General features: G+C 34.1%; 1 protein-coding gene across 5 annotated transcripts in view; it reads left to right on the top strand.

Moving 5' to 3' along the window:
* Positions 1-14,468, top strand: part of ATAD2B (ATPase family AAA domain containing 2B) — a 160,834-nt gene that overhangs the window by 115,262 nt on the left and 31,104 nt on the right. For 4 of the 5 annotated variants that reach the window (XM_049905122.1, XM_049905123.1, XM_049905125.1 and 1 more), the window contains exons 20-22: positions 5,023-5,158; positions 7,161-7,357; positions 10,971-11,130. In XM_049905122.1, coding sequence (XP_049761079.1) covers positions 5,023-5,158; positions 7,161-7,357; positions 10,971-11,130 — 493 coding nt within the window. The remainder of the gene's footprint in view (positions 1-5,022; positions 5,159-7,160; positions 7,358-10,970; positions 11,131-14,468) is intronic. The other variant, XM_049905124.1, reaches the window with a different exon arrangement.

The raw sequence follows: 14,468 nt of genomic DNA, 5'->3' as shown, positions 1-14,468 counted from the left end.
AGTAGCTACTAAAGAGATCATGGATATTCACATTTATGGGTGAAGATTGTAGGAATTCTCTCAGACTACTGATTTTTATATCATGTTTTATACTAATTGTACTTAGGAAATTCTTTTCCACTACCAAGCCTTACATTTTAATTTTAGCTTTGCCATTAGGATGCTAGCTTTGTTTAGGTCACAAAGTGAGATAGGCAATGAATGATGTTGAGAATATATTGATAAATATTAAAACCACAGACCCCATTGCTATCAAGTCGATTCCGACTCATAGCGACCCTACAGGACAGAGTAGATATTGGTAAATATTAGGTGAGTTAATTAATATCATAGAGAATTATAGACAAAGTTACAGACCAAGTTTAGCAAAGCACCATAGGATCCATGTAAGGAAATAGTGGGTAGCACAAAACCAAGTGATTTTAAAAGAAAGAAATGGCTAGTTACTATGGTAAAATAGTAACTAAAAAAATATAGATAAGTTAAAATAGCAATAAAAGACAAATTTTAAGCTATCAAATAGACAAATATAAAAACCAGTGGAGTAAATTTTCTCCAGGGCAATCCATAGTAATAGCCTTAAATGTGCACATACTTTTTGACTTGGATTTATGTTATTTGAAGAATTTTTCAAGGATAAACATGAGGATACAGGTACATGGGTACTTATCATAGCCTTTGTTGATAGATTGGAAACTGTCTAAATGTTCTGTAGTAGGGAATTGGTTAAATTATAGTAGATCAATTCTCTGAAACATGAGACCAGTAAACATACCAGTGTGAAATATTTAATGTCATGGAAAAATGTTTGAATATATTGTTAAAAAAATCAGGCAGTAAATCAATATGTATGGTATTATCCCGGTTTATGAAGAAACAACTGGAAGCATATACAGAGAAATGTTAATAGTAATTATCTCTGTGTATTGAGGTTATGATAATTTTTGTTTTCTAAATCTTCTGTAATAAATGCTACTGTTTTAATCAGAAAATAAACTCATTAGTCAGAGATGAAAAGGTTCTTGACTCTGTTATTAAAAATAGAACAAAACCAAAAAAGAATTAGTCACCATGGGAATCGTGTTTTATTAGCAATAAAGAGCTGCTTTCTTTGGGTTTAGGAAACCCACATTGGGACAAAATGGGAAAATCTCATCTTTCAGAGCCCTTATGAGATCCTCTTGTAATTGTTTCTTTTAATCTCTCTCTAGTCCGGTATTCCCCAGCATAAGTTTGTACTCAAGTCATTGCATTGGGATTCTGGGGAAAATATTAGAACTTCTTTTCATTTTTGGTTTTCATTTATCTTAACAATTTTGTGTATATGTTTTATAATAGAAATAATGTATTAGTCGACTAGTATATATAAATAAATATGCATATGCTGGAGGGTATATTGTTACATTTTTTATTGATGAGGTATATGATAAAAAAAAAAAATTGGAAATCATTGCTTTAGACCAGCTGTTCTCAGACTGTAGTCTAAGGAACCCTAAGTGTTCCCAAGACCCTTTCAGAGGATTGTCAAGTTCCTCCCTTTTACAACCACATATCTATTTGAATCTGCATTTTCTTCATATACTTCAGTCAAAACAACTTACTGTAACACAGCGAATGCAGAAACAGATATGAGAATACAGTTGTCTTTCATTGAGCCAGACATTAAAGAGATTTGCAACTTTTCTTGCTACATTTTATGTTATGTATTTTTTTCATAAAAATGTATTTTTCTAAAGAATATACTTTTTAATGTTGGGCACGTAATGGGTTTATTTTTTAAATGAATAAATAACTTAAAATGTTCTCAGGTTTAATTTTTAATATGCAGTTATTGATAGATATAACCAATATAAACAGAAGCTCTTTGGGGTCCTCAGTAATTTTTAGTCCTGATACTAGATGTTTGAGAACTTCTGCTCTAGACCATGAGCTCTTTGGGTGGGAGGATTGTCTTACCTTCACATCTCCAGTTCCTAGCTATTAGCGGTCCCTTGTCTTTCCATATAAATTTAAGGATTGACTTTCATTTCTGTAAAGAAGGCTGTTGGATTTTGATGGGAATTGCATTGAATTTATAGATTGCTTCAGATAGTATTGTCGTCTTAACTCTATTAAGCCTTCTAATCCATCAACACAGAATGGCCTTCCATTTATTTAGGTCTTCTTTAGTTCCTTTTAGCAATGTTTTATAATTTTCTATGTACACATCTTTCACCTTCCTGGTTAGATTTATTCATACTTTTTTCTTTTATATGCCACTGTAAATGGTAATGTTCCCTTAATTTCATTTTCAGCTTGCTTATTGCTGATGTATAGAAACCTGGCTGATTTTTGTGTGTTGACCTTGTCCCCTGTCACATTGCTGAATTCATTTATTAGTTCTAGTAGTTTTCTAGTAAAATCTTTGGGATTTCTTATGTATAGGATCACATCATCTGTAAAAAGAGATAGTTTTACTTCCTTCTTCTTAATTTGGATACCTTTCATTTATTTATTTATTTTCTTGCTGAACTGCTCTGGCTGTGACTTCCAGAATGACGTTGAATAGCAGTGGTGAGAGTGCGCATCCTTGTCTTGTTTCTGATCTTAATGAGAAAGCCCTCAGCCTTTCTCTGTTGAGTATGATGTTAGCTGTGGATTTTTCACACATGCCCTTTATTATATTGAGTAGTCTCTTCTACTCATATCTTGAGTGTTTTTATCATGAAAGATGTTTAATTTTGTCAAATGCCTTTTCTATAATCAATTGAGATGATTATGTGGTTTTTTCCCCTTATTTTATTAATGTGGTGTTAACATTCATTGATTTTCTAAAGTTGAACCACCTTTGCATTCCTAGGATAAATCCCACTTGATCATGGTATATAATTCTTTTAATATATTTTTGGATTTAGTTTGCTAGAAGATTGTTAAGTGTTTTTGCATCTATATTCATTAGGGATATTGGTCTGTAGTATTCTTCCCTTGTGGTGTTCAGGTTTATTCTTGATAAGCTTTTAGTCCAAAATACAGTGTTAAAAAATTATAAGAAGGAAAGATACTTAAAACTGAAACCAAATGTTTTGCTGCTCTTGAACAGAATCATGGCACTCCTAGGGTACTGAGTTCTTATTTTTAAAGACCCAATTAGTGTGGCTATTTCTGCTTTATCTTATCTGCCTCTTTTTCTCTACCCCATGTGGGGTCTCTCCTCTGTTTCTCTACCTCTGTTATAGCACTTACAGTCAGCAGGGAGCATATTTTCTTCAATTTTGTAACCATAGTGCCTGGCATGGTGTTCGGCATATAACAAATAGGCATTCAGTAGTAAATTTGCTTGCCAGAACTTTCAAAGAAGGGCCAGAGAAGAATAGATCAAAGAGTTGGAGGGAATTGTTCATGAAGGTAGTCTACAAATAATACACGGAGAACATTAAGTAAAATTTTATAAACTCATAAAGATTTTGTCTTTAGACTGAGATAATTCCCTATCCAAGTTTTGAATTCTGATATCTGTTTTTTATTTTTTGTTTCTTCTCCATCTTAGAATTCCAGAGCTGGAAAAGGCTTTTAGAAACTGCATTTATTCCTTTGTGACCTTAAACAAATTACTAAAACTTTTTAAGCCAAGTTTCCTCATCTGTAAAATGAGGGAATAATATATACCTGATATCGTTATGAGGATTGAATGAAATAATATTAATGAAATTTTTAGTGGTTAATAGAATTAACTCAGTAAGTGGTTGTTGTTGTTAGGTGCTATCGAGTCAATTTTGACTCATATCGACTCTGTGTGATGGATTAGAACTGCCCCATAGAGTTTTCTAGGCTGTAATCTTTACAGGATCAAATCGCCACCAGGCCTTTCCCCTGTGGAGCCTCTGGGTGAGCCACTTGGTGGGTTCAAACCACCAGCCTTTCAGTTAGCAACCAAGCACTTAATTGTTGTGCTACCAGGGCTCCTTTCTGTAAGTGGTCAGACCAGAAAAATTGAGTGAATTATCCAAAGTTTACCACAATGTTTGGCTGAATTTGGGCTAAAATTCCATTGTTTTGAATCCTAATCCAGTATTTCCACCCTATCATGGTTGGTACTTCATTCCATACTAATGGCCTTGTCCCTTTTTTATTTGCTGTTTCCAGTTTGATGTGGACTAGGGAACAAAATCACAAGCTTTATTCATTCAGTATATTCTCATTAAGCATAACTATGTAACAGGCACTGTTGTAGGTATAGGAGAACAGATGAATAAGAAATGGTCCCTGTTCTTAAGTAGCTTGGTGTCTAGAAGGTAGATGATAGATCTTCTAGAAAAACATATGTTAAATAAGGTGTTAAATGTCATGGTAGATAAATGTGAATGACCTAAAGAGTATTTAAAAAGCTTATCTTGGAAGGGAGGCATGTGAGGTCAAAGTCTGTATAGAACAGGTCAGTAATTGAGAGTTAGGTTATCACCAAATTGAAAGAATTGAGGAATATGAGAATGACTGGTTTATTTTTTGCCTGAAAGTATTGTGTGGAAAGTGATGTCGTTGTGGGGCATTCTGTGAAGAGACAAAGGTATAGTTTATTTGCAGTGGAACAGACTTGGTAGGGAAAAGAGTACAGGAGGGAAAGTCAGTGGTAAGGAAGTACAAAGAAACATGAGGTTGAGAAGTCAGTGTTTTACCATCCTCCCAGCTCTTTATTGTAGATTCTAGGTAATTGCTTTTCAACTCTTACGCAACAGCCCTTTGACTTTGTTGCCATCTGACTATATTACAGTCAATTTACTCTTTTTGGTATTATTTTCTCATTCTCCAAGATATAGTCTTATTTATAAATGAGCAACTAGATCATTCTTCCATTCTTGTTTAATCCATGAGGTTAAACCTCTCAACAGTATAGCCCAGGACTAGGTTATCCCTAACTGCATATGAATGTTCAATGAATATTGAAAATGGTACTTTAAGTTGAAGAAATTATAATTTGGTATAATATGTAAGCTTTTAATGCTCTCTATATATTTAATGTCTTTTTTTGTGTGCGTATGTGTGTAGATTAAATGTATCTTTAGAATACAGTACGAAGAGGTCTTGTATATTCAAAGGCCTATTGAAGAAGACAGAAGAAAATTTTTCCAAGAATTGATTCTCAATCAGGCATCAATGGCTCCACCGCGAAGGAAACACACTGGTAAAGCCCCTAAAGCCATTAGGGAAATGGGGGGATGGAGTTAATAAATGAATGTCCTTTCTTGGAGTCTAGAATTTTTGAACCATTTCTTTGTGGACATAGAGATAGTTTGTGAGGTTCTATTTAGATTGACCCATGTAGAAGTGGCCATCGTGTTCACCTGACTTGAGGAATTTGGGGAGTACAACCTAAATGTTAAAGCTTTACTGACAGATGACCGTTAATGACGAATTCGCCTTATCACATCAGTCCTGATGCTCTGGTAAATTTCACATTCTGAGACTCAAAAAGTCAAAGAAAAAAAGTCTTTGGTTTTGTCTGCCATAGTCACTTGAAGTACCCAGGACTTGAATTGTCAGGTTGTGAATATCAGGTGTTGTGCTGATTATTTGTGGGCCAGGGAAGGTTTGACGGGGATAAGAGCTGGTTAGAATTAGAACATTTGCTTTTTCTGGTTTATTTATTGATTAATTTTTTAAATATTTATTGAACATCTGTTATGTTAGATGTCTTATGTTAGGCACTTGGAAATCTATCATGTCTTTGTTTTAAGCATTTGATTTTTCTTGGATTTGGACTCATAGCCTTAAGAAGGGCCTCAAGAATTTGTCAGATATCAGTTCCTTGACTTAAGTAAGGACTGCATTCTAAACCATTCAAAAGTGAGTTTCTTTTTCTAATCTTTAAGGTGCATAATAAATAAGATCCCCTAACTTATTCATTCAGCCTCTTCTAGGAAATAGCAATCCTGTTTGTTAAAAAAATTTAAAGTCTTTCCCCTTTATGATTCTATCTTTAGTGTTTCTCCAAGCAGTTCTTGTAGGATGTTAAATAAATTCCCATCTCTGTCAAATTCTTACTTTTTCATGTTCTTTCTAGTGGTCTTGTTCATTTGTCTATTTTCCAAATTGGTTATATTACTCAAGCTTTAACAATCCTGTTGCTCTTTAGTGGGCTTCTTTCTAAATTTTCTCAATGTTTTGAAAGTGAATACCTATCTAATGGCTGTAATTGTGGGTTTTTTCCCCCAGAAACCTTGGGAAATTTAATATGTAAATTACACCTTCTAATTGGTTATTAGCTGTTGCCTTCTGTTAATCTAAATGCCAGTATTAAAATATTTCATTATGAAAATAATTTATTTTAGTATGGTATCTTGTATGCTCTTAGGTATATTTTAGTCCCATAATCTTAATTTTTTTGTGTTTAGGATTGACATAATTCTCTTCTGAGTTGCTTCTGTTGAATTTCATTTTTCCCCTTAGGGGCTATTTAGATTCCAGTGAGAATACTTCCAGGTTTGATCCTGAGCTTCAATTTGATATCAGGAAGATCTTTTAAAGAATTAGAGCATATTATGATTAGGAAAGTGAATTCCTTACCCTTTAATAAGATTTCTATTTTGGTTTAGGTAGTGAATACCATAGATTTTATATATAGAACTTTAAATTGAGTTTGTTTTCATCTCTTCCAATATCTGGGATTCTTTTTTTTTCTACCCTTTTTTGCTCCCAAGCACCATTCAGTGTTTCTCTGTGTTGTACTAAGAATATGAAGGTAGGATATTTGCCTAAAATCAGAATTAATATTTGGGGACAGGAAGGCTCAAAGAATTGTTAATTGCTAATTTTACTTTCCATGTGTATAAGGCAGCCCCATTTTGAGAAACAGATTTTAAACAAAATTGACTTAAGCTAGTAAGTATACAGTACCTCACCCTGAAGATATTTATGTTTTGAAGTATTTATGTAAATGATATTTCAGAGTCAAATTATTTAAAATCATTTGTTTTAGAGGAGTCCTGTTATGAGTTATGAAGTTAAGCTATTCCCTAATTTACTTTTTGTTTCCATTCAGATTTTTACTTGTTTGAATTACATGGTTCGTATATATTTGGAATTCTCATTTTCTTAAAAGAATATTTTGAGGGAATGCTAGAAAAGTAATTTAGGTCTAAGCCCCATCATATTGAAATCTTAACAGTTTCTTCTGTTCTCTTTAGCTCTTTGTGCTATGGAAGTGCTTCCTCTTGCACTACCTTCTCCACCTCGCCAGCTATCAGAATCAGAAAAAAATCGGATGGAGGACCAGGAGGAAAATACTTTAAGAGAATTGCGGTTGTTTCTCAGGGATGTAACCAAGAGGCTGGCCACAGATAAACGCTTTAACATCTTCAGCAAACCGGTGGATATTGAAGAGGTCTTGTTTCAGTAGTGTGCAAACAGTGAAGTTGAACTGGCTAAAAGAAAAAAATATTGACATCTTTTTTTGGAAGGAAAAAAAACAAAGGCATGGATGAATATTACCCCTAGCCTGTAAAATTATAATCCATGTGATAACTACCCATGTCGTCAGCAAACATCTGGTGACTTTTGGGTAAAATTAGTGACTGATTTGTATATTTCTTCTTAATTATTATTGATCATTGAGATCTCTTACTCTTCAATTTTTGAAGAAGATTAAAAGTTATTTTAATGAGCTGTCCGTACTAGACTATTTTTATTCCAGGATAAATCCTGCTTGCAAAAAACATACTGATATTAACCAGTCAGTGTAAATTAATACTGGCATCTCCAAGATTACATGTGTGTCATCAAAAGGGATGGATAAAATGCCTGAAATTTCATGTTTTGGAAATGCCTGTGGCTGAGATGCTGTTTGAAATTAGCATATCCTGTGCAGTTAAAATATTTTTTTCCTCCAAGGTTTTCTCTGTTCCTGGTGGAAAATTTCTCACTTTCTATGTTTACTGTTTTGTGTGCCTGTGGGAGCATGGTTTGTGATGATGAGTAAAGAAATTTTCCATTTGGAATCTACCATAATAGCGTAAACTATTATTATTTTAGATTATTATTGTAATTTTTTATCCTGGGATAATATAGTATGTGGACAAACACAATGTAATCTTTACTGGCCTTCTTCTTATAGTTCAGACTCCATGTTTGAACAGTGTTGGTCTTTTTAGTTCTGATTTTTTTTCTTTTTTTTTTTAATTTGAATTATGAAATGGTTTAAAGTTTAATGTCATGTCCTAATTGTGAAATCTGTGCTCTTGGACCTGAGTAGCTTCCTTTGGGACCAGTACCTCATGTGTGACTGGAAACAGTGAACTAGCATTACATTTTTTCCCCCTGGCAAGCCCAAAAAATATCTATTTTTCCCTATTGTGGAATAAAGAGGCTGTCTATAGTTTTATTTGTATCTTTGTCCACAGTACATAGCTTTATCCATTTGCTCCTCTCAACAACCTTGCAGTGTCAACATTATTATTTTCATTTTGCAGTTGTGGAAACTGAGGCTCGATTAGCTTATATAGTTGGCAAGTGACATAGTTGTGACTTGCAATTTTTTAAAATTCAAAGTCTATCTTCTTTACACTATATCACAGCTACTTTTTTTTTTTTCTCCTCCAACTGGGATACGCAGACCTAATTTTTTTTTTTTCCAGTTAATAAATATTACTTTATATTAGTGGAATATTTCTTTTTCCTGTAGTGTTTTCAGAAGACCTTAAAACTATCAGCCAACCTTAAAGATTGTTTTAAATGCCTTCTGCCCCTTCACCCTAAACTGGGTATGTTTGGACTCTGATTCTTCATAAATGATAACAGCTTGCCCCAGTACAACCTCCCATGTTTGGAATAAACCAGTTCTGCCTTTGCCCAAGAAACTTTTCTTTCAAACCAGAAAAGATCGTCAGATTTCAAATGCCATCTGCAACAGAGTAAAAGTTTTATAAATGGTGGTAAGGCAGTGGAAAAAGAAAGTGTTGTTCAGATAAAAATTTTATTTAAGGGTCGAGTTACATTCCTCTTGTTTTTTCCTTTGTTCTTTTGTCTCAGTTTCATTCTGCCACTGATTCTTTACCTGCTCTTAACTGTGGGAGTCCTTAGGAGGGATTAGAGAAGGGAAACAAGATAACATTTAGATAACCTAAAACACAAAGTTTATATTCAGATGATGAATTTAAAATTTCTAAAAACTTTACTAAATTTTAAAGCTGACTACAGAGAGAACAAAAGTTTAGAACATAAATGTTGAATTTTAAAATTAAGCATAAAAAAACACAAAGTTTATATTCAGATGATGAATTTAAAATTTCTAAAAACTTTACTAAATTTTAAAGCTGACTACAGAGAGAACAAAAGTTTAGAACATAAATGTTGAATTTTAAAATTAAGCATAGGTACTAAAATTTTATAACCTTTAGTAATATAATTTTTATAGTGCTTTACAGTTTATAAAACATTTTCTACATGTATACAGGGCATGCCCAGTGCCAGAGACAAGAAGACAACTATCTTCTGAACTATTACTTGCTCCAGTACAGCTTACTATCTTTCCCGTCAGGAGGTTGACTGGCTTTTCAGCTCCTAGAGGCCAAAATACAAATTAAAAAACACACACACCCCTTCCTACGTAATATTTTTATAAGATCTTAAAAGTCTTAAAAGAGGTATTTTATATATATATGTGTTTGTGTGTGCGTGTACACACATATTTTTTTTATTATGCTTGAAGTGAAAGTTTACAGTTCACGTTAGTTTCTCATACAAAAATTTATACACACATCATTATTTGACCCTAGTTGCTCTCCCTGTAATGCAACAGCACACTCCTCCTTTCCACCCAGTATTTCCATGTCCATTCAACCAGCTCCTGTCCCTTTCTGCCTTCTCATCTCGCCTCTGGACAGGAGCTGCCCATTTAGTCTCATGTATCTACTTGAGCTAAGAAGCACACTCTTCACAAGTATCATTTAATGTCTTATAGTCCAGTCTAATCTTTGTCTAAAGAGTTGGCTTTGGGAATGGTTTTAGTTTTAGGCTAACAGAGAGTCTGGGGGCCATGTCTTCTGGGGTCCCTCTAGTCTCAGTCAGACCATTAAGTCTGGTGTTTTTTACTAGAATTTGAGTTCTGCGTCCCACTTTTCTCCTGCTCAGTCAGGGACTGTCTGTTTACACATATAAATTTTAAAAAGTAATCGCAATAATGCCATCTGAAGCTAGCCTTCAATTTCATAAAGCAGAAATTACCTATCTCCAGAAATCGGTTCTGGACTAATTAGACATTACTGCTTACGCTGCTTTTATTTCAGACCTAATTACGTGATTGGAGATTGCTAGGGCTTTCTTATTAGTTAAATGATATAAAACATATAATTTATTGGGCAAGGCATTACTTAGTATCACATATTTTGGGTTATCTCCCAGAAAAGCAGCACATAGAGCAAAATATGTTTCTTGTTTATAGATTTGTTAATACTTCAAATCCAACAGATCTTTTACTAATGATGAAAGCAATACTTGGTTTGTTTTATGACTGACTCAGAATATTTGTAATGCCTCCAAAGGAGTGGAAAACACTTTCCATGAAATGATTCACCCTAGAAAACTGAAAGAGAAAGAAAAATTTTTATTTAAAAAATTTTTAAAGAGATTCATCAGAACAACTTTTCTAATAATATGAGAAATCATTTTTTCCTTTTATTTTCTTGAAGTAACATTTATTGATGCTTACTGGGTGCTTTTACCTATCCATTCTCTTCTCAGGTATGTCCAAAGAATTTAAAAAAACTGAGGCAATTGGTTTCAAATTTCAAAATGAGAAGCATCTCAGAGCTGATTTAGATATGACTTGGAAACTGAGGCTATTCATGGAAAGTATGACAGATAATAACTTTAGTAGAATAAATTGTGCTGCAGTTTTTAAGTATCTAGATTTAATTTTTAAATAACTATGTTTTTATAAACTGAATAGATCATATGAAAAACCAGAAATAATTTTCATGTAAATGTCTTATTTGTTGTAGGTTTCAGATTATCTTGAAGTAATCAAGGAACCAATGGATTTATCAACAATAATAACTAAAATCGATAAACATAATTACCTGACTGCCAAGGATTTCCTGAAAGATATTGACCTCATCTGTAGCAATGCTTTAGAGTATAATCCAGATAAGGACCCAGGAGGTAAGGATGCACAGGGCAGGCCTGACTCATAATCGCAGAGAAGATGGCTTAAACACTAAGTCATGTCTTTGTTTAGATAAAGAAATTAATTTTAATGATCGGTTATGTTCAGAAACGTCTTGATTTAGAAGTAGTGATATATTAAAAATAATACACTTTAGAGGATTTTATTGTTCTAGGTATTATGTTCAGGATTTAGTTTCTTCGTTTACCTTTCATTTTTTATACTTTGATTTTTATTTTGTTCAGGTTATGATGGGAAACTGAGTAATGAAGAATTTAATTTAAAATATATTTATTTTGTCAGTGTCACCAGTGCTGATAAACACTGGGACTTTTTTTTTCTCCCTAAATTTTATTTAGTTTGTTGTTGTTGTTTTTGAGAATATACACAGTAAAACACATACCACTTCACCAGTCTCTACATGTACAATTTAGTGACACATTGATTACATTCTTTGAGTTGTGTAACCATTCTCACTCTCCTTTTCTTAGTTGTTCCTCCCTCGTTAATATAAACTCACTACCCTCTAATCTCTCAAGTCGCTGTTGTCAATTTGATCCTATATAGATAGTCCTTAAAATAACATAATGCTCAAGGCAGACCTTTTTTATTAGTTAAGCTAAACTGTTGTTCGATTTTAAGATGACTTCAGGGGATATCTTTGGTTTAGAGACTATCTCAGGGCAGTAGTTTTCAGGGGTTCATCCACCTTCCATAGCTCCACACTGGGACTTTTGAATTTGTGGGAATCAATGACAGGATAAGTCTCTGTATCAAAAGACCTGTTTTTGTGGAAGTAATTATCTCTAGGTTGTAGGTGTTTTTATATAATTTTATTATTTTACTTCTGACCCCATCCTGCCCTGTACTCAAGCTAGTAATCCCAGCTTTTATCATCGCGCTTCAGGAAGGACCGTCAGGCACATATCTGTAGTTAAACAAGGGAGAATGTGCAGCATGGAAAATCCTATAGGATTTAGACGGGGTTCATCCACCTTCCATAGCTCCACACTGGGACTTTTGAATTTGTGGGAATCAATGACAGGATAAGTCTCTGTATCAAAAGACGTGTTTTTGTGGAAGTAATTATCTCTAGGTTGTAGGTGTTTTTATATAATTTTATTATTTTACTTCTGACCCCATCCTGCCCTGTACTCAAGCTAGTAATCCCAGCTTTTATCATCGCCCTTCAGGAAGGACCGTCAGGCACATATCTGTAGTTAAACAAGGGAGAATGTGCAGCATGGAAAATCCTATAGGATTTAGACTTGTGTTAAGTGATTTGGGGGAAGGTTTAAGGAAGTGGGGCTTTGTAACAGATTTGGTGCTGTTAGGAAGTTTGAGTAATTTTGTGGCTGGGCATTTTTAGAACCTCAAAGCCAAGAAGAATAGAGTGAGGCTAAAGCTATGATTGGTAAGCAGTTGCTCATATTAACTAGGATAGGATTATATTTTATTATTTTTGTGATTAGAGCAATGTTCATGTTTTTGACTGTGTTCAGACATGATTACAGCATGGTCTTGTCATTATCATTATTCCATCATTTATCATGGGCACAGAGGGGCGTTGTGTGATGTTAGTGTTCTGTGAAATTGTTTGTTTAATACAAGCACACCAAGACCTAGCTGACAGTGCTGGGCCAGCTTCCAGCGTCAGGGGCTGTTTTTCTCTTCCTCACTTTATTGAGAATTCTCACTGTTTCTTCAAGTGATATACAAGTAAGTTTTTTTTTTTAACTTGTTTAAGTTTCTCTTATCTAAGATATTTAGAGTATTGTTTGTGCTTTGCCATCTGTGTTTTGGGACAGTGGTTCTCAACCCAGGCTACATGTTAGAATGACCTGGATTTCTCAATTTCATGCTCAATCAGATATATTTTGCCTAAATTTAGACCACAGTAAAACACACATCCTAATTTCAAGTTAAGAGGCAGAACCAAATTTTTACATTGCTGCATTGGTATCTAATAGTTCTTATGCTTTGTATTAAGATGTTTGCCTTTTATTACAAATGATATAATGTGATTTTTTAAACTTTGTCATTCATGTAATATTTTGTGAAAAACTTTGCAAGGCAAAGAATATATTTCTGCCACATTTTTTCATCATATAGATGTACTGTAGTAGCTAATACCCTGTTGTTGGACATATTAGATTTTTCTAGTTTTTCCTCTATTGTAAACAATGACAAATATCTTTATAGCATAAGTTTTATGTATGTCCTTGATTATTTCCTTAGGATAAATTCCTTAAAGTAAAATTTCTGCATCAAAGAATATATAACTTTTTAAGGGTTTTAATGTGTGTGATTAAAATCTTCTCACAAAATATTTTACCACTTTTTACTTCTACCAGCAGCATCAGGGCCACCGTTAGCCAGTATGGCAGTTTTGCATGAGAGAGAGAGAAAGAATCCCCTTCTTCAGTATGAATGCAACCCTGCAACAAGGCCGTAGTTAGGGTAGTGTACTATGGGGCTGGGTTTCAGCCTCGTTTGACTCCATTGCTGGGGTTCTGTGTAAGAGCGCAGCCTGCACAAGTGTCTACACAGTGGCGTTGAGGAATGTATGAAAGTACTTGTGTACCTACACCCTCAGCCTGTTTTTCAAAATAGAGAGATTACTGAAACTCCGTAGTATGTTATTTGAGACCTTGGGCTTTGGATTTAGATCTGGGCTGTAGTCCGAGTTCTGCCACTTCCTAGTTCTTTAATGTCAGTCAAGTTAATGCTTCTAAGTTTTAGTTTTCTCATCTGCAAAATAGTGATAATAATAGTACCCTTCTCTTTGGGGAGCCCTGGTGGCACTGTGGTTAAGAGCTTGACTGCTAACCAAAAGGTGGGCAGTTTGAATCTACTAGATGCTCCTTGGAAACCCTACGTGGCAGTTCACCTCTGCCAATAGGCTTGCTATGAGTGGGAATTGACTCGACGGCAGCAGGTTTGGTGTTTGGTTCTTCTCTTTGAAGCGGTTTAAAAGAGAAAATTACCATTTTCATATGGTTCAACCTAATATGTTAAACCCTTAGCATAGTGCCTTCGACATGGTAAGTGTTCCATAAAGGTTAGCTGTTGGTATTTTTATTCATTATTATTTTAAATTGTACTTTAATTTTTCATAAATTTGTTCCTTACTGGGCATATTTGCTTTATTATACTTTCTGCTTATTACCTTCCTGGGATCACATTTTAAATCTAATCCTGTTTTGGAACTGATCTAGGAACTGGTAGAAATGAATTTGACTGCTTAGAGAAAGCCACTTGAGAAGGTCATTTTAGGTTTTTCCCCTAAGTAATTCATTATAACCACATTGTTTAATAATATTGCGCTCAAGAA

Source organism: Elephas maximus, chromosome 12 (assembly GCF_024166365.1).
Source record: "Elephas maximus indicus isolate mEleMax1 chromosome 12, mEleMax1 primary haplotype, whole genome shotgun sequence".
Classification (NCBI taxonomy): domain Eukaryota; kingdom Metazoa; phylum Chordata; class Mammalia; order Proboscidea; family Elephantidae; genus Elephas; species Elephas maximus.
Note: the sequence above shows the minus strand (reverse complement) of the source record. Positions and strands in the feature narration are given on the sequence as shown.